This window comes from Lonchura striata, chromosome 2, assembly GCF_046129695.1.
Source record: "Lonchura striata isolate bLonStr1 chromosome 2, bLonStr1.mat, whole genome shotgun sequence".
In the NCBI taxonomy this organism is placed as follows: Eukaryota; Metazoa; Chordata; class Aves; order Passeriformes; family Estrildidae; genus Lonchura; species Lonchura striata.
The window spans coordinates 61,518,222-61,538,674 of NC_134604.1; the positions used below are offsets into that span (position 1 = coordinate 61,518,222).

General features: G+C 34.0%; 1 protein-coding gene across 6 annotated transcripts in view; it reads left to right on the plus strand.

Annotated features, from left to right (window-relative positions):
- LRCH1 (leucine rich repeats and calponin homology domain containing 1) overlaps nucleotides 1-20,453 on the plus strand; it is a 116,021-nt gene that overhangs the window by 57,834 nt on the left and 37,734 nt on the right. For 5 of the 6 annotated variants that reach the window (XR_002465269.3, XR_002465270.2, XR_002465272.2 and 2 more), the window contains exons 4-13: nucleotides 4,085-4,190; nucleotides 4,675-4,811; nucleotides 6,020-6,147; nucleotides 7,986-8,070; nucleotides 12,362-12,467; nucleotides 13,555-13,667; nucleotides 15,159-15,226; nucleotides 16,269-16,355; nucleotides 19,248-19,284; nucleotides 20,012-20,125. Coding sequence is in view for 2 of the 6 variants with exons in the window: in XM_021528437.3 (XP_021384112.2) it covers nucleotides 4,085-4,190; nucleotides 4,675-4,811; nucleotides 6,020-6,147; nucleotides 7,986-8,070; nucleotides 12,362-12,467; nucleotides 13,555-13,667; nucleotides 15,159-15,226; nucleotides 16,269-16,355; nucleotides 19,248-19,284; nucleotides 20,012-20,125 (981 nt within the window). In the remaining 4 variants the exon portion in view is untranslated. The remainder of the gene's footprint in view (nucleotides 1-4,084; nucleotides 4,191-4,674; nucleotides 4,812-6,019; nucleotides 6,148-7,985; nucleotides 8,071-12,361; nucleotides 12,468-13,554; nucleotides 13,668-15,158; nucleotides 15,227-16,268; nucleotides 16,356-19,247; nucleotides 19,285-20,011; nucleotides 20,126-20,453) is intronic. The other variant, XR_002465271.2, reaches the window with a different exon arrangement.

Genomic DNA, 20,453 nt, shown 5'->3' on the forward strand with positions numbered 1-20,453 from the left:
TGTTTGTGGTGGGTTTAGTGAGCTTTACACAGATGGTTCTGATTTAATTATTCTTAAAAATATGTTAGATTATAGCACTGTTTTTGTTGTGTTTAAAATAGACACAGTAGAAGGTGATGGTTCCAGTTTTATAAATGATTTGAGTTAAATTTAGTAAAAAGTTTAATAAAAACTAAAAGCTTGAAATCAGTGTTGCTTATACCCAGAGCAGATTTGGTTTGTTAAGTTCAAGCATATAATGAGTTTAAATTTTGGAATTCTGGATTTTCATAGTGCTTTCCAGTTATAGTATAGTTTGTATTACTGTTTGTCATGAAGAGCAAAACAATGCTTGCTCTAAAAATTTCATGTGAGAGCTCTAGTTACATGTCACTTTGGTAGCCTAGAAGAGATATGAAAACTGAAAAAGGTCTGATGCTTGTTCTTTGTGATTTAGAAGGCTTTGGGGAGGAGGGGCTGAATGAAAAACAAGTTTTTGTTAGATTGAGCATGAGTCTGTTCAGATGACCTGATTACACAGTTTGATGCCACCATGTGTATTTGGTACATTTCTAGTGAAATGAGTTGCACTATTTAACTAGAAATGACATAACGGTGATGTATTGGGAGCAGCAAATAGTGGTAGGATTGAGAGTGGGGAATCTGTGTTGGCACGTAAACTGTAAAGCAGTTTAGATAATAAGGTGATCATTGTTCTAAAATGAGTAAAAGAAACAAACAAAAAACATGAAGTCATGTTACAGTTGTTGCACAAAACGTTAAACTGTGTGAGAGCAATGCCAGCCCGAATAGTATGGAAGTCAAGCAGAAGTGTCACCCAGCCCTCTGGCAGGGAGTGCTGTTGTTTTGGTGTGCGCACAGTGCTGGTGCTGGCCTGGGCCACGGGACAGACCCTGAGATGCCACCCGGCCCCGTGCAGTTCTCATATCCATAGGACATTTCTGAACAGCCTAAGGTTCCCCAGATGTTTCACAAGCTGCATGCAGTGAGATCTGTATGTACATAGCAAAGGGTTCTTTTTATCTACTATTTTATACAAAATTTATCCCTATAGTCACGTAGAATGAGGCAAACATAATTTGCTGCAAATTAGATCTTTCCAATAAACTCTGCATTTTCCCTTCTATCCTCCAAAATGGGGTAGGTAATGGTTTTCCTTCCTATTACAGGTATGTATTTTTATGAATTTCATACTTGTAGCATAGAACAACCTTGTTATTACTTGCAGAAAACTTTCAGGTATTCTTTTAAATTTAGGGTTCTGACAGCTAACTTATTTTGGTTCTTGTAGCATATGTTTTTCTCCCTGTGGAATACATTGTAATTATTTGGCAAAAAAATTGGTTGGTAAGTTTACTTTTATTTGCTGCAAAAAAATCTTTGACTCAATCATGCCTCAACTGTCAGCCAGGAGAGTGCAAAATTAGTGTGAAGATAATCTGAAACTTTCTGCTAAGGAAAAGTAATTGGGTAGAGATGGCTCAGTAATTGTACCCAAAACTATCAGATGTACAGTAAAATTCCATTCTCCATCCTATCAGGTGGTATTGCACTTCTGCCTTCTTCAGATAACAGCCCTCTCCATCTCTGGGATGCTCCTATCTCATGTCCGAAGCCTTCAAATTTCTCACCTGGGATTTATGTCTTTTACCTTGTTAATCTAATCAGAGACAGCAGCCTGACCACATGGGACTTGCTGCCTGCTGTTTTCTGAAAGGGTCCATGTTTTCACATACTGTGTAACTTCTTTTTACTCTTCAGTATAGCTTCTGTGTCACAAGCTCTGACTGAACCCAGGTACTTTTTAGGAATAACGGCTCAGTCAGTAGTCCCGAGTTTAAAGTTATGTAAGGAGGAAGTTCACCTCAATTTGAATGGTTTGGATAAACTTCTGTGCGTGTATGAATAAATATGTTAATGTAGAGTCAGAGTACCTTATTGTTTTTTCTGTTTATCTTGCTGAACATACATGCTGAATTGGATTTGTTTAAGGCCATTTAAACATTACCACAAACAAAGAGAAACAATTGATTATTTTGCTCTCATGCCACTGAGCTTCATGCCACAGAAATAAATGTTAAATTTCCTTCATTTAATAAATGTTAAATAAGACCCTTACATTTCTCTGATTTTGACAAATTGCCTTGTCATGGCAGGACATGGTCTATCTGGTGAGAACAAAATAGAATTAATACAAGAAGTCTGATGTCAGCAAATACTGGTTCCCCATGGAACTTGAGTGTTTGCACTTCAGTTACCTGCAAATGTCCTTGAAGCCTAGTTCCAAAATGGTGGTTGCATAATTCCTTAAAAAATTACTACCTTGGAAACCATAGGTGTTTGATAGTATTGCTTCCGTTACTGCCAAAGTAGTGAGAAAGTTTAACACTGTCTCTGTCATATACACACTCATGAAGTCTAATAATAGTCAAGAGCATAACTACAAATAAATGTTACAAGTCTTTGTTTTCCATGGCTATTCAAACACAGTAATAAAAAGAGCAAGCTGGACTACAGTGTTTAGTAGGCTAAAGGATACTGCTGTCTCTAGAGATCTTGTGAATGCTGACACGCTGTCACAACAGATCAGTCTTATTGAGGATGTTTTGAAAGGCTGTAAGTGGAAGTGGACTTTGTTTTTGAGGTTACACACTGCCAGCTTTCTTTTTTTGATGCTTCCTCTAGAATTCTTTGTCTCTTTCTCTGGCTCGTTCTGGTGTACGTGCCTAAATACACTTGGTTTAAAGTTTCTTTGCCACAAGGTGACTTTAAATTCTGTGCCCTAAAAATCAAGTATCTAATTATGAAGTAATTTAAAGAATGTAAATTAAAAATAGGACAGTTAAACTTTAAAAATAAATGATCAGGGAACAATGCAATTAACCAAACTTTGTGACAACTTGGGTAAAAATGCACTCATTAGCTGGGATTTTTAATTTCCTTGTCTAAAAGCTACAGTAATTTCCTGACTGTGTTTTGAGAAGGGAAGGAAATCTTGGCAGCAGTAGGATTCTATTGCAAGAAGAAACTTGTTGGATACAGGGAACAGCCTTGCCAGATCACATTTTGGTTTTACTATAATTTTTTTGTTAAACAGATTTTAGGCTCAAAGATAGGGAGTTAATATAATGCTTTTGACTGGCATTAAAGCAAGCATCTTCGAAGACATGACTTGGAAATCTGGCTTGTTGAACTTTTGTAGTCTAAGAGCTCCCAGATATTTATAAATGCATTTGAAACAGTTGAGAGAGTAGGAGTGTTCAGTTGCCTTTTCAGGAAAATTGGGCATGACTCCATTTAGATTTCACACTGTGAGATACTATTTCCTGCTTTTAGTACTGAAATGACAGCGTAATTGGGACATTACTGAAATTTTCAGGTTGCCTGGGATGTGAGCAGAGGTGTCAATGTCCAGTTGGCAGCAAAAATGATAGCTAGTATGTAACAATTGTCTCATCACAGACTGATTTAATCCAAGAAGTTGATCTTTCATACACATTCATAGCAGTTTCTTGCTTGAAAAATAGTTAAGTAATGCCAAGTAAGCTCTGTCCCTTTTCATTATGGTCTACTACGTGCCATGATGATCAAATATATGTGTTTACTGAGCATCATTACAGAATGTTATTGCTGTATTACTAGTATTATTATTTTTTTCATTTTGCTTAAATATTCCACCTACAAGAACAAGAACCTTTTTAAAAACTCAGATCCACACACTAGGATTTTTACATTTCATCCTAACATATTTGGTTATATAATCACTATACTGAATTCTTCAGATGAAGAAAAGAGCAAAAAACTAGAACTTGTTAAGTAAGTAGTTTTGAATATTTCTATAGAAATTAAATTAACTTTCAAAATTAACTTGTTCTCCAAATAACAATTTGCTCTGGTTTTAACTAATGTGCAAACATTTTCCCATGTATTTTTTTATTTTGTTGTGACTACAGGACATAAATTGTTGCCGTTTTTTAATGTTAATAGTATGTCACAATTATAATAGCATATTAGCTATGTTTTTATTATGGAACATGTAGGAGCTGAAGGTTCATTATTATTTGTTATTGCTGTTTTACTGTAGGATGTCAGCTGTAATGAAATCACAGCTTTGCCACAGCAGATAGGCCAGCTGAAATCTTTAAAAGAACTGAATGTTAGAAGAAATTACCTCGAAGTTTTACCCCAAGGTAAAAACAAATGAACAAAAAAATATCTTTACAGTAGCTCTTCTTATTATAATTTTGCAAGTATTTTTAATCATATAAATAGATATTATTAAAAAGTAGCTATTAACATGTGTTTGAACTTATTCAGTTTGGGTCTGCAGAATATAACATTCATTGGTATCCACTGAAGAACAGTGTATGAAGTTTCTTCAATGTATCTTTGTGATTCAAGTCAACTTTTAAGTTAAATAAGTGTCTGAATGCAGTATGGGAACTCTCAGCTGAATTTCGGAGAAAAAAAATTCAAAGTATTTGTTTTAGGATTTATTGTCACTTGCATAACAGTCAGTTATTTCCCAGTATAAAATGGAGTAAATGTTGTCTTATTCCTCCCTGAGTTGGTATTTTTCCTGAATGCAAAATAAGGGTTATTAAAAATAAGTTATTATTTTATGTCAAAAATAAAAACAGATATAACACCTTCTCTCCTTTTTATTACTTTTAGAACTAGTACAGCTTCCCTTGGTGAAGTTTGACTTTTCCTGCAATAAGGTGCTTGTGATTCCAATTTGTTTTAGAAAGATGGTGCAGTTACAAGTATTACTGCTTGAGAATAATCCTTTGCAATCTCCACCTGCACAAGTAAGTAATCGTTTAAGTTGTGCCTTAATATTGGATGGCTGCTAACACATTTTAGAGTGTAAAATGTCACCTTCTGCAATTGCAAGCTTCTGAATTTCAGTCATCACAGACTGTTGATAGTTGTTGATATTTAAATAAGACATAGGATGTATCTAAATAAGACATTAAAAATACCTTCTGTTCTCAATATGAATTTATACAGCACTTAAACACACATGTAGAAGATGTCCATTTTGTTAGCTGTTAATTTTTATGATTTCTATCTGCATATGAAAGTTAACATTGGAATATGTGTATAATTTTGAAAAACAGTAGTGATACGCTTCCTGGGTAATTTTTCTTTCTGGCAAAATGAATCCAGTTCTAGAAGCTTCTACAGTGATTTGCTAACTTTAACTTAAAAAATATGCCTAAATAGTCTAAAACACAATCCATGTGAAATTTGTTTCACTTTATAGTGTAAGTTCATAGATTGTGATTCACAAAGAAATAAAAGTCCTCTTTGGAGCTGTAGGCTTTTGAGTAATAAAGATAAATGAATGTAACCTGTGTTTGCTGCTTAAGGACAATTTTGTTATTGTTAAATTACTGGACAGTAAATTCAAATTTCAACTCTGAAAGCCGGGAATGTTCTGGCTCAACAGTTGTTGAAATACTTAATTTTTTATTACATTGGAGAAATGTGTTTCATAATCAATAGTGATGCTGCATTTAAACTAAAACATACAAAGCAGGAAGTGTGCACTTAAAGAAAAATAAAATTCTAAAATGAAGGTGAATTGCATCATAAGTATGCTTGGGCACTATTAAAAACAATGTGACCACAAATATAAAGAGCACACTAGTTAATTAAATGTCATTGTACACTGATTTTGAAAATAATTAATTACTCAAATTATAGTTAGTAATAGGCCATACCACATATCTTAATGTTTGGGTTTTTTCAAGTTTAAAGCTCATTTGGATTTTTTTAAAGAAGAATACATTATTTTCGTGTTTTCTTTGTTAGTCTCTGATGGTATTTATGCTGGTACACACAAATAATTTAGTATATAATTGAAATACTTAGTAATTTAAAAAAATCTCTTTTCCTTTAAGTGAAATTTATAATATTAGTTGAATTTCAGGGACGTTTATACTAAGTGACACTTGGAATAAATTTCTTTTTTTATTCTAGTTATAAACCTAATTTTTTCCATGTCCCACAGATTTGTACAAAGGGTAAGGTGCATATATTCAAATATCTGACTGTACAAGCCTGTCAGATTAAAACAGCAGACTCGCTGTATCTTAATGCCATTGAACCACAGCATTTGCCACAACCTGTGGAAGAGAGGTATGTATGGAGTCTCACTTGTTTTTTTCATTTAACACTTACAAACAATAAAGTAGTATTTATCTTTAGGTTCCACAGTTTTGTTTCTTTAGATGCTATTCAGAGTGTACTTTTTTGCAGAGATTTCATTTACTTTTATTCTAATGCAATCCTCATAAGAGTTCAGAAACTTAAAAATCAATTCTGATTAAAGTTAACAGCACATTAGTTAAGAGTGTAAAAGTGAACCATATTTAAATCTGACCTCTTTCTGGTGGACTCCTGGAATACATTGAAAATAATCAGATGGTAGTTACATTAGATGTTGGCGTGATCTATCGATCTATCTACACATTAAAAAAATTTAATTTCATGTGGTGTTTTGTGATTTTTATGATGAGTTTTATGACTTACATGTGATTTATATGTTTGCACTTTCATGACATCTTAATCTTTTTTAATTCGTCCAAAATTGCCTATCAAACAAAGAGAACTACATGAATGTTGAGATGCTTTTAAAATGAAATGTACTTATTTGTTTGCAAAATGAGGCAAAATCTTCTATATTGTATCAGTCTTATAGGAAATGGCATCTTGTACCATGGTTTAAAGACAAGAACAAAATAGCTCCTTTCCATGAGAATCTCCATAGCTGGTTGGAAATCAGCTTTTAGCCTGGTCTTTCTTTCTTAACAAGGGCAGTGTAATATAACCAACCAGAGAAAGTATATCTTTGAAGAGAAGTACTCAATGAAAACAAAGTGTTATTATGAATAATAGTAGAGATGTTGCTGCTAAAATCCTGGGAGGAAAAATACCAAGCTGTTACAGAATCCCCCTTTCAGTCATCTCAATAAGATTTGAATCAAATTGTTTTCATCCAACCTCTGGAGAGCCCTTTGTGACTTTCTATCAGATAAATGTCAAAGGTGAGAAGAATCCAGGACGAAGAGTAGCTGTTACATTGGGAAACATTACTGGTTTTCTGTTTTGTTCTTTTAATATATAAGAAAATTGACAGGAATGTCATGTCCTGTCTGGTATTTTGGTCAAATTGGAGAATACAGGTGGTTAGGGTAAGGGGGATGGTACAGACTAGATTTCCAAAGGTAGTTTCTGCAAAACAATCTTCAGTGTTTACTGATAAGAGATAATTTAAGATTAGGATTAATGAATCAGATACCTTATTCGTGTGAAGGCTTTCTTAAATTGCTGTGTCAGTCTGAATTCAGTATCACAGCTTTCGGGATAGCAAATAAAAGGATATAAGGTATATTAAAAAAAAAAGTTAGGTGATGAGAGTATTGCATCTAATAGTGCACTTTAAAATGAGTGGAGGTTGTATTAGGTAATGAAACCAGCCTTTGCTGTTATTACAGTAACTTTCTCAAAAACCTAAATTCCAAGGTCTATTTTAAGGCACCAAAAGGAGGTTTCTGTGTTAATAATTATTTCACACCTGAGGGAGATATGAGTTCTGTTTTAATGGATCAGTGGTTACAATTATATCAGTTCACTCCACTTTGAGTTTTGCTATTTTGGTTTCTTCTCCCATGGCTAAATTGCTTCAATCCTGTACTGCTTAGCTAATAAGTAAGCAGTTTTGCATAGTGTATAGACAAAAACAAGCTAGTAGCAGATTATTTCTATTGTTTCTTTAATCCTTAGGCTAATTAGCCACTCAGTCTGATCTGTTGTACCATCACCAGATTAAATGTTTGGTGTTTTACTTAGCTATTTCACCTTCTACTGTTAAGAATAGTTTAAAATTTGTTCAGAGTTAAGTGAAACCAGAGCAGAATTTGAATGTAAATGCTATGATAGCTTTTTACTTTTATATTTTTTTTATTCACATCTAGTATTGATGACATCTACCCAAGTAAAAAGGACTCAGATTCAGGTGTTGGTAGTGATAATGGTGATAAACGTTTGTCAGCAACAGAGGTAAGTTACCTGCCTTTTGTGTCAAACTTCTCTTCCAGCACTCATATTTTGACTGTATTTTAAGTTTGGTAATTATGTGAAAAGATTTTTAGACTTAAACCTCTGCAACCATATCCTTGACATGAAGTTTTTAATAAAAAATGGCTAAAACTAAGATAAAAGGAGACTGTGGGTTTTTTTGATTATTTAAATTTTTTTTTCTCTGTCCACTGTCTGGAGTTGGCATAAGATATTTGCTTCCAAATGGTTACAGATTTACCAATAGTGAAAATCCTCTACAATTTCTGGCAGTTTACATAATTTATGAGAATGGGAAACAAACCAGAATTCATGTCTTCTTTTTTCAACAAAGTAAACATGGTAACAGGTTACAAGCTGATGATTTCTCGCATATTTTTCTCTTTGCCTGATTACTCTTCTCTGTTGGGAATTTACAGTGCCCAGCCTCAGTATGTTCTGTGATGTGGTTATGGCAGATTGCTGTAGTGTAGAAACTTAAGAAACGTTGCAGATTTTAATGTGGTTAAATATTCTGGCAGCTAGGCAATGCTGAAAATAAACCTTCAGATCTTTTCCTGAACTTTGCTGTCTGACTGAGCAAAGAGAAAGGGTAGCTTTGTAGGACTAGTGTTGTTCTAAGCAGTTAGAACTGATTCACAGCAGTTCTTTTCTGAGGCACTCTTTAGCTGAACAGGGCACTAAACCTGTGTGGAGTTGAACTGAATAGAATGATAAATAAGTAAATAATTAGCAGTGTAAATCAGTGATAATGATTTTTCTGAAATAGACAGTAATGGGATTTGTGGCCTGACCTAATGAGAAATGTCTCACATTAAAAGGATGACCTTCTTGCTACTTAAAATAATTTTGCACTGATTCTTTAGTGTTTTTGTTCTCCTTTGAGGAAAGGGGATTTTGTTTGGAAGCAAATGTATGAAGACTCAAGCTTAGCTACTGAATTTATAGTTATTCAAAAGCAAATTGAACATGAATCCACTTACCAGTTGGTCTTTTAAACACAATAGTACTTTAAAAAGCCCCATGTGAATTTCCAAGTGTTTGGGCAAGTTTCTTGGTAGATGGAAATGAAGTAGAATAGTTATGGATTGTAGACAAATCTCTAATGGTTTACCTCTAACTGTAAGAGCATTCTGTCTGTTCAGAGACACAAACCCTTTTGCCAGTCTTACTCTTCCTGAAGCTCAGTTGGCTTGTTAGTGAAACTTTTATGCCAGGATTTCCTCTTTAGCTATAAATAGCACCTTTAGAAAATAGATCCATGTTACCTGTAACCAAAAGATAGCAATTGAAATGCTGCAAAAAATATTTTGAAGACTACCAACAATGAACCAATACATTTTTAATAGCACAAAACTTTTTTCATGTAAGAACGATTTGCACTTTCTATCACCACCTGACTGCTGCTCTATTTTAAGGAGAAATAGATGCTGAGATCAGTAATCCCACATGCATTTGGTAGTAAATTTACCATGCACTTTCCTTCTGATGTGACCTTTACCTGTGTAACACATGGGAATTGTGCAAAAAATATTAGCATGATGCAAATACAGACTCACATGTGTTGATAATTACAGCCAGAAAGTTACATACCAAACTTTGGATAAACATTAAATGATCAGTCATAATTATTAAAACATGTTTCTGGAGGTTTCTTTATGAATATAAAGTTCTGTTTAGTGTAGAGGGTAGAGGCTATTGAGTTTCTACTATTTTACAGAAAATACTACTATGTCATTTTTCACGTGTAACTTAAATGAATCACTTCTTTGAACAGTAATGTAGTTTTTAGGAAGCTTGCTAATTGACTTTGGATGAATACACAGAAGAGGGAGTATTTGATGAAATTAACTATTTATATATCTCTCTTGGACTTTGTAGGGTCCTTACAGCATCAGTTTTTCCAGCTATAGCCATTCTGGGCATTTCAGGTGAAAGATATCTTGTAGCATTGCTGTAAAATTGATCATTGCAACTTGAAGGCAAATTCTGATTATTTTTCTCCCTTCATTTGCCCTTACTTTTCCTTTTCTTAAAATTCATTAGAATTTTATTACATGTATGAATGATGCATTAGTACCAGCAGAAATATATTTGAAGAATCTTTCAAAATGCATTATCTCAGTTCTGTCATAGAATAATGTTAGGTATTTTTGATTCTGATTTGATTATTATCTTCTCTTGCTGTCTGAATAAAAAATAAAACTGTGGAAGAAGGAAGTTGGATACAGTAGTTCATCTGTGAAGGAGTGCTACTTTCATATTATCCAAGGCTGCTTTGGACAGCTCTTGTTTCAGTGTAGTGGCAGAAAACACCTGGAAAATTAATTGCAGAATTCTGTAGATTCTGAAAGTGAGGCATAGCCTGTTAAAGGAATATTTTTTTGTTTCCAAATTGAATGGTCTTTTTCTTTTTTTATACCAACACTCCAAAATATGTTCTTCAAAGTGTGTGTTACTCTGCTGAGGAAAAGAAAATGGTACCTGTTTCAGATCCAGAACTTCTCATAATCTGTGTAGGAACCTTTTACTGTACTATTTTCAAAGGATAGTTGAAAAATTAACACAGCATGAACTTTGATCTAGAATAATCAAATTTAGTACTTAAATGTCATATGAGATACATCCTGAAATAGAAGGAACTTCACTGTTACCTGGGATGTCTGAATTAATTTATATTGTACCTGTCTTATTTATTTTTTTTTTAAGCTGTTGGATTGTCATTGCTTCAGATCTAAAAGGCTTTTTTCTTAGGGTACTGGGAGTGTAATTTATTTTCTTTTGGAGATACTACGTTGTTTCATTTTAAAATATCATTAATTTTAAAATTTGAAATTCATTTGAAAAGGCTTTATGAAGCCCCTGAACACCCTTTTTTCCTCCTTAATTTTTTTCTCTTTAAGTTGAAGAATAGAGCTAATGAATTAATAGAGTTAATAGCATGCAGTTTATTTGTCAGAAAGAACATTCATCATGGTCCACGTTTACAACATGTCCAAGGTATTCTTGGAAAATAGGAATAACCATAACCACATGTATCTTTGATAGGGTTTTTAAGAGCAAGGTGGATTTCCTCCATCCTTTATCACAAACTTTACCTTTAGGAGTTAAAAAAAATACTTTCTACATAGATTATGAACATCTAAAATTAGCAAGAATGGCAAACTTCAACTAGAAACTAGCTAGAATTAAATAACTGATTATATGTAACACATTTCATTACAGATCTTGTTTGATACAGTGGTCTGAACAGATAAAATGGGGAATATAATTTTCTTTAAAAATATTTTCCAAGGATATGGAACAAAGTACTATTTGGATTATAGCTGTTATAATTACAGAATGCATGTATGGAAAATGTCTGCACAGAGTAGCAAGTTACAGAAACACAGAGAATTTAAAGAATGAGCAACACTTATAGACTTTCTGGAAAATACATTTGCAAAGTTCTGAGACTGTGTAGTGGTAAGTTCTCTGTCTCAGGGGAGCAAGAATAAAAATTTGGCCTCTTCTGCAAGCTGTGGTTTTGCTCTAGCTCACCTCAGGAGGGAATGTGAGCAGGTCCCATTGAGCGGGTCACTACTGGCCTTTCAGAGAAACAGAGTCATAGTGGCCTGGGACAGAATTGTGTCTGTCCTTTGTTGTGCAGCTGTAAAGTCACAGACAGAATAGGTTTGTTAGTTAGATACAAGTCAAGTGTTTTAGTGTACCAGCTAATAGAGCTGAAAAAATGGGTGAGCTTGTAAGTCAGAAAAAGCTAGTGTACTTGTGAGTCTGTGCTTTTTTTTTTTCCAGCTCTGTCAGTTAACAAATATGATGCCTTGCTTGATGTTGGTCTTGCTTGCTGTAGGCATTCAGTTCAGAAGCTGCATGGTAGAGCAGGGAAGAAGAGTTGTGGAGGGAAAAAAAAAGGGGCTGTGGTTTGAGGCTCAGTGTTTCTACAGACTTTGGTGGCTACAAGGAGGCCCAATTTTCAGCTGCTCCAGGGAAGCACAGAGAGCAGCTCAGTGCAGTGGTGTCAGTGCAAGGAGATGACTGGGTGCCATGAGTAAGACAGGCAAAGAGGACATTTGAATTGTTCTACTTGCAAACCTCATGTGAGGATATATTCAGTGTGACTGCAACTTCTTACAACAGGATGTGGTCATGTTAGATGCTCTGGTATTCTTTCCCGTGTTAGTTTGCAGCTCTTTAGTGAGCAATCTGGTTAACATGTACACTTTTATCATTCTTGGTTTGAGCTGGGACTAGTGTTTCTCTTATTTTTTCCTAGCCATCTGATGAAGATACTATCAGTTTTAATGTTCCAATGTCAGACATTGTGGAAGAAGATCATATTATAAAGGATGATTCAAGTCACCATGCTAACTCAAGAAAAGGTTGGAATGTAACAAACATGAAAGCTAAAGTTAAATTCTGTTGTTGATTGCATGCCTGCCTACTTACCCAGAAGGCTTTGTGCATGCATGTGCAGTTGTGTAAAAATGAGAAAAGTATGCTACTTAGAAACTTTTTACTATACTGAATTGAGTCTAGTAATTTTCAATAGCAATTCCAAAAAACTTGCTGCACCTTGTGTCAAGAGTTAATAAGATCTGATTCTGACTGGGGGAGAAAAGTTAAAGTTGGTTTGAGCCGTGCTATCCTTCAACTAATATCAATGTTCAGTAATTTAGCAAAATGCAATAACTGAGTCTATTTCTATAGATGCACTTAGTGTATATATAAAGCTTTTTTAGTCAGTCAGCATCACCTCTGGAAACAAGCAAATCTCTGTGTTTTGTGAGAGATCTAATTTTATCCAATTTTTTTAAAGTAACTAACATTTTTCTAAATTACATTACATACTGATGAACAATGGTTCTCCAAGTTCTGCACATATTAATAATAAATAGCAGAATGAAGTCACAAATTGCATGTGGAAACCACATTAATAGGAGATGACACATCCTCAGTGTTACCCACTTAAATGAACTTCCATGGAGAACTCATCAGAATTTGGTAGAATATGAAGAGAGATAACTATTTCATTCTACAGTGTATTGGCAAACTGGAGAGGGTAAATCACAGGATCATATCCTTGGAAATAGTATACGTAGGCAAAAGATTGGGACAGGCTCTAAATAATTTTGCTGTGTGTTTGATGGTTTGTTACAAGATGGTAACTCTGAAATTGCATTCAATTGCAAGTCACTACCTAAGACATCTGAATTTCTTAAAACATTGCCCAGTTATCCACCTGTGTTCTTGTACTGATACTGGCAAGCCAGACTTGGTGTTGTTTAAAACTGGCTCCAATAAGCCACAGTCCTTCTGATATACAACTATATATGCTCAGGGAATGGATTTATTACAACTTAGCAATTGGCATTACTGTTTACAATGACAGGATCTTGTTTGAAATTTTTAGTGTGAATTTAAACTTCGTTTTTAAATAATTCTTTTTTTTTTTCATTGCTGTTTTAGTGGAATTCCATCAAGGATCTTCTCACACATTTGTCAATGATAAGTCACGAGAAACAGAAAACCAGTTTGATGAACCGGATACTCTGACTACTGAATTTATGAGCTACATTAAGGCAAGTTTGTAACAATATTAAGTGGGAGAAAATATTACTGCTAATTTCATAAGTTCAGAGTAAACAGGAATGATAAACAACAGATATTTTAATGAATAAGAGACTGCAGCTGATATTAATTGTTTTAAAAAATACAGAAAGCAAAAATAAGCAGGTAGATTTAAAATTATTACAATTGATCTAGGACAATTTACCCAAAACTCTATTTTGGATATGTGAGAGTTATCCTCTATCTTTAAGGCTTTAAGAAAAATGGCAGTTTTTTTCTGTGCTATTTGCTTTATATTTTGAATACAGTGATTTATTGTGTTTGTTACATTGCTAAGATGCGAGATGACTTTATGCTAGCTGTGGTGACTAAAGTTTCGAAGTAATGTTGTAGTATTAAAATATATTTTCTCAATTTTTTAAACATTACAGTAGCAGTTGAGAGATCCTTAAAGACAAATTATATCAAATAAGTGCTGCATTTTTGTTGTCTTGTGGTATGTATCCTTGTTACAGAAAAAAATCATGGTCTTTATTCCTGTAAGGTGAAGAAAGATGAAAAAGAATGGCTTTATTCATTCTACTAGGGATTGTCACTGGGAAATGAGCCGTCATTGGAGTGTGTTAGAGAAGCTGGTACACTCTTCAGTGTCACATACAGCAGAATTGGGTAGAATTTATTGGTACAGGATGATGCAACTGATGTGCCAAACACATGACACAAAAGAGGATGTCTGTGTTTTCTGCTGTTTCTTCTCTAGAAGTACAAATACATATTCATTCAGAGAGCTTCTGTCTTTACTGGCAGCTGAATTACTTCAGTGCTCCTGCCTGTCTGAGGTGAAAGACTAGCAAAACACCAAGTGGAAGCATAAAAGAGATTCAGGTTTTCAAATAAGTAGCACTTCATACTTATAGGTGTGGGGAATCTAATTTGACTACATTGAACCCAAAATAACTGGCAGACTGATACAAATTCCTGGATGCAACTTTTGTTACAATTTGTTCCTTTTAAAAAATAAGTGATTCATGGCTGTCAAAATTGTCAAATATGAATTCCTCAAATATGAATTATGCGTGAAGTACATAATTGCCACTGTTTGCATGTTTGGAATTTCCTTGCTTTGTAAACAAATCTGGCTGCAGCAGGAGAGCAGGAGAAGGAGAGCTGTGATCGTGCTTAATTGAAGCATTGTTTCTATATGCCAGGAAGTCACAAATGGAATCTGGGACATAGAACAAAGAATTCTTGTGCTACTTGACTTTCTTGTCACAGTTAAGGGAGGGTTTATTGAGGGCTGTTGACCTCAATACAATCTTATGAAGAGAAGATCTTCTAATCAGAATCTTAAGAGTGAGGAATGGAGCAGAAGTGTTGGATTGCTTCAACCAACCAACCTAAGATGTTACATAAATTAGGTCATCACTGAGTCAGAAAGCAAAATTTATCTGCCTACTTAATTGCAAAGTTCAGCTCTCATTATCACTTTTGTCTACTTACAGAGCAGAGCAGCAGAGTGTGATGAATTGTTGAGAATAGAAGAGGACACACAATGGCAAGCAGACGAAATGTGAGTATTTTTTATGTATCTATTAATAATTAGCTATGTCATTTAATTAGTTTGATTAGGACTGGTATGATTTTGCTGATTAATAATTTTGTAGATTTGGAGACATGGCAATAGCATAACCTTGCATTTTGTGTGTGCTCAGTGTTTTACATTTTATTGCTGAATAGAGTGGATGTTATATTACAACTAATAATTTGTATGCCTCAATAACTTTTTATCTATGTAGAATGCAATCTTTTTTAATTAAGTACTTTGATATTTTGTTTATTAAAGGCATTGCTAAAAAAAGATCATCCAAACTTGTAAGATCTAAATTTAATATACAGTTTAAAAATCAATTTTATTAGAAAATATATTGTATTCTTTTTCTTACTTGAGATAATTTTAATCTTGAAGCAATCATTAATTTACAGATATTACTTCCAGAGTAGAACAAGTGAACATCAGTTGCTAAGTGCATAAGGAAAGGAAATTCAACATGACTGTACTGTAAAATTCATTCATCAGAACAGTGTAGTCCTATATAATATTAAAAAAAGATACAAACCTGAAGGGAGCAAAGAATAAATACTTTCTGAAAGAGCCTTATTGGCAGAACTAATGGGAGGTAATATTTCTAATCCACAAAAAACTGTAAATGTTGAAAAGCAAAAAAAAAGCAAGCTGGCCCTTATAAAAACTCATTGTAATTACTATTCATGTTGAAACAATACACGGGATGATTGCCTTTAAGAGTCAGATATTGTCAAATAAATTTTCAGTTTTAGAAGCCATTCTGTTTAATTGAATGCTTAAAGTTTTACTTCATCACATTTATTTATGTATGTATTAGGCTGGGGGGCTTAGTTAAGGACAAAGTATTAGAGAGTTTTTTTCAGAAGTTCTTTCCATAAATTCAGCAAATTCCAGTGTACAGAGAGGCTGTTTTTCCCCCTATAGTGTTTGCATGCTAGTTGGAAGGTGCACCTCTCACACTGAAATTCAGACTACCCTTAATAAATGCGGTTGTACCTTTTTTGAATGTTTTTGTTTTCCATTATAGAATAAATTTATCAGAAGAACAAAATATTGATATAGCAATGATAGAGCAACTAAGAGAAGCTGTAGATTTATTACAAGATTCCAACAGGTATGCTTACAGTAGCTAATATATAATAGTATAATAATATAATGTAATATATTTTAAATTTTTTTTGTGAATTACATTAGAGTTGTCTTTTAACCTACAACTGAAAGCTCTCTGGAGTTACCAAGCGCTTTGTTAGCATACCAGTGTGTGCAAGGTAGTTAAGAAGAAAACTCAACTTCTCTCTCTAGTATCTAGACAAGATTCCCAGTAAATTAAGGTATAAAAGTAAATTAAGAAGGTGTAAAAGAAACCAGAGGTGAGGGCACCCCTTAACCATTCATCTCATGTACACTACTGTGATTATCTGAAATTTTGTGTAGGATTGTCATATTTCTCTTTGGGACTATAAATTTTCCTCTTACTCATGCTTGGTATGTATTGTTGGAGAAGGGCTTCTGGCCCATCTTCATGCCAATTCAATGAAGCACATAAAGGAGATGCCTGAATTAATGGTGGAGTTTCTTTAGTTTTCTGAAATGCAAAGGAGGAAGAGGCAAAGAAAGTAATTTAGATTTCACCTGACTACAGAAGACAAGCTTTTATAATTTAGATGCCCATTTTAAGTGGCCAAAGTCACATAGAATGGCTCTGAAACTGTGGCTAAACAAAAGAATAAGTATTTAAAAGTAAGCAAGTGATTGCCCTCCTGGGAAAGTATGACGGTAGTGGTGCATGTAGTTCTGTCTGTCCGGATGCTTGCTATTGCTTTTCTTAGTGTAATCGCCTTCAAAAATTAAGGTAATTTAAAAACATTTATTCTTACTTCTACGAAGCAGCTGGTTCGCAGCTTCATTTCTCTGAAGATCAGAAACTTCCTTGTCACTTGAGCCTTAAGTATACTTGGTTTTCTTTCCTCCCTTGCTAGCTACTTGCCTTTGTGACTACACTGTTCTTTAATTTAAATGCCTATTTTGAACTGCTTTTTCACCTAGCAGACTTTTGTACTTTTAGGACAGAAACTGATTCCTGCTAGTATTTCTAGAAAGACAGTTATCTGGTTTTACTTCGCAGCATGTAAAGAATACTTAATTTTTGAATCATACACTAAATACTTGAATCAAAAATATTTTTGCTTAATAAAATGTTGTAAAATTAGGAAATGAAACAATTAGGAAATCTCTTTAGTTCCTTTAGCTTCCATTGCTTCCACCATTGCTTCTTCATCTCATATGAGGCTTATTACTTTCTTGAAAGAGTGTTGTAGTTAAAAAAGGAAAGTGTTTGTTTTGGAAAAAATATTTTAGTTGTTAGCCTCATAAATTTTTACATTTTGGTTTTTTTTGTTTCCAGACACTACCCTAATATTTCCTACCTATTTAGGTACTTCTATTAAATTAAGGTCAATAAGATATAGAAAATCTGTTTTTTGTTTACACACAGGTATACTTTCATTAGTAATATTACAGTAAATTTCAGAAATTACTTTTAGAAGTGGCTGATCATGTCATGTATGTCTGTATTTCTCTATGATTATTTTTACAGCATGTTGGGGGGTTTGTGGCTGCACTTTCTTTTTTTAACCTTAAAATATGAGCATTTGTATTTCATTTTCTGAGTACCATATATACTTTTGAATATATGCCTCCTCTATATTAGCATCCAGACCTAAGCAGCAAGATATATTTGAATACCCAGTACTTGTTAAATGATGCTATAGACTTTCAGTCCTCTGGGCCATAGGTTCCTCATGATTTTTTTTTTAATAATTACTGGATTTTATGGCATTTTGTTATATACTTGGTTTATATAAAACTGTGTGAGAATTTATTTTTTCTTATACTCAAGTGGTTTTACGTCCAGAAAGGAATGTAAAATGCCTTTGTTGCTCCTTACTTTAAGAGGTACAAAAGTGGCATTTGCTCTTAACTTAAACCTAGAGCATGTCAACCATTGTAATTTTTCCAATTTCCTTTGTACATCATAAAACTCTGGTGGCCTAGTAAAGGTAACCTTGTTGAAATAGCTAACACTGTCTAGGACCATTCTTATCTCACACTGAAGACCCTTTAGGAGAAAACACTTCAGGGGCTGAAGCAGTTGACATGCTGGTACACCTAATGTGCACTGACTGGAATTCTTTCAAGCTGTTTTGCTAGTGGGTGTGATTGTTAAACTTGTAAAGTGCTTGTCCAGGTACTGAAGATTTAGTGTTCTGCAGAATTTAAAATCTGCACACCCTATTATATGGACAATTTTGTTTCTTGGAAGAGATTTCAGATTCAACCTTTTTCAATATTTTCGATGTTTGCATTGCATTTCTATATTTGCTTTCCTATATTTCCTGCTTTCTTTCATTTTCTGTTTCACTGCTTTATTTTCAGCCATTGTGAATTAAGTGGAAATATCTAGGCAGCACTGTGGCTTCCATTTGAACCCTGGATTCTAGAGGTTAGATACAGAAATCTGCAGGCTTCTAGATAACAACATGATTGTTGGTAGTAAAAGGTCCTTTTGTTTTGATATAAACCATTGCTCAGGGTGGTACTTTGCAGATGAAACCATGAATGATGCTTCAGACTGAACTGAAGCATCTTGACGCATTTTCAAAAGCTCTTAAGAGATGGCACAGAACAGGTTAAAATGATAACTATGAAAGTATTTCATGTATGTATTTGTTTGAAATTAAATATTGAACATAATGGTTACCAAAGTTATAGCCCAGTACAATGTTTTTACTTCAATTAAGATTGAGATTGCAGATTAAGCATGGATATTTCAGACAGCAGTGCTGTGAATCTGTATCCCACAGAACCAGCAATGGTTTTAGAATTTCACAAGTCTGCAGTAAAGTGTTTATATACCTACTTTAGGAAAAAAAAAAAAATTGTTAGATGCATCATATTCAAGTTGCTACACAATGAATTACATATTTGCCTTTGTTTTTATACATAGTGGTCAAATACAGATGGACATGTCTTCTCTTGGTCAGGTATGTTAAATGAGTGTATAATTACAAAATATTCTAAGGGGGAAAGAAAATGAGTCCACAATTTCATCAATTGGTAATCTGCCAAGTAGGGAAGGTAAAAAAGAAGTAGTCTGAAGGGCAAATTCTTCTTTAACATATTTATGGAATTGTTGTGGGGTTTATTTGTTTGTTTTTGTCTGTATATGTAAAATTTTTCTGTGTTTCTCTGTTACTTTTTCATTTTAGTTTCCATCCTGTCTCCCTATATGTCAGTTCAGCTGTGCATCTACCATTAGACCCACCCCTATCCCCATTTCCACCCTTTGGTGTAGGAAAACAGTATATTCATAGAATAACCCCAAAATAATTTGTAAAATAAAAATTAGTGATTTTCCAGAGAACTGTCACTATAGTTACTGAGAGTATAGTTAAAGTATGGGGTTTGAGTTTTACAGTGTGATATTTGTCGTTATTATTTGTGGTTATTATTATGTGGTTTTTATGTGTATTATGTGTATCCCGTCTTGTGAAATGATATTTTTTTTATGAAGTAGTTGGTTTAGATTTACATTATACACCTGTTAGTGCTGGGATTGCACTTACATGGTATCTGCTTACTTTTCTGTCTGCTTTTCATCACAGTATTTGTAAGAAATACTTCAAGGTAATGCTATGCAAAAAAAAAAAAAAAAAAAAAAATTCTATTCTATTTCCAGTAGTACAGACAGAAGCGTTATTTATCTTACAGAGAGAAAATGCTGAAGAGGAGCTGGAATTCCAGAGGAGGAGGGAGTTGATTATGGAGAAAGCAAAGCCTGAAGCAAGAACTTGTGAACAGGGTGAAAAATGGTCATTGAGCCAGGTACGGAAGTGTCCAGATGCAGTAAATGTGGAAACATTTGGAATGGATCACTGCATTCTGTCATTCTGCGTGTGGGGATAATGGGTTTAGGCCCAGTGTAGGGGTTGGGCTTTTTTTTTGCCTTAGCATGAATCTCAAGATTTGACTGTAAACGGAAGGTTGATTAAGACCTATCCCTTAGGAGAGAACTTATATGATAAATATATCCAATAAAAGCATAAGAGTTGCAGGGATGCATTCCCCTGGAAAAAATGTCATCTCAAAGTTAGATCTTCAAGAAAATTAAGTACATGACTACTTTTCTCCTCTTACCCCAAATATTCTTTTG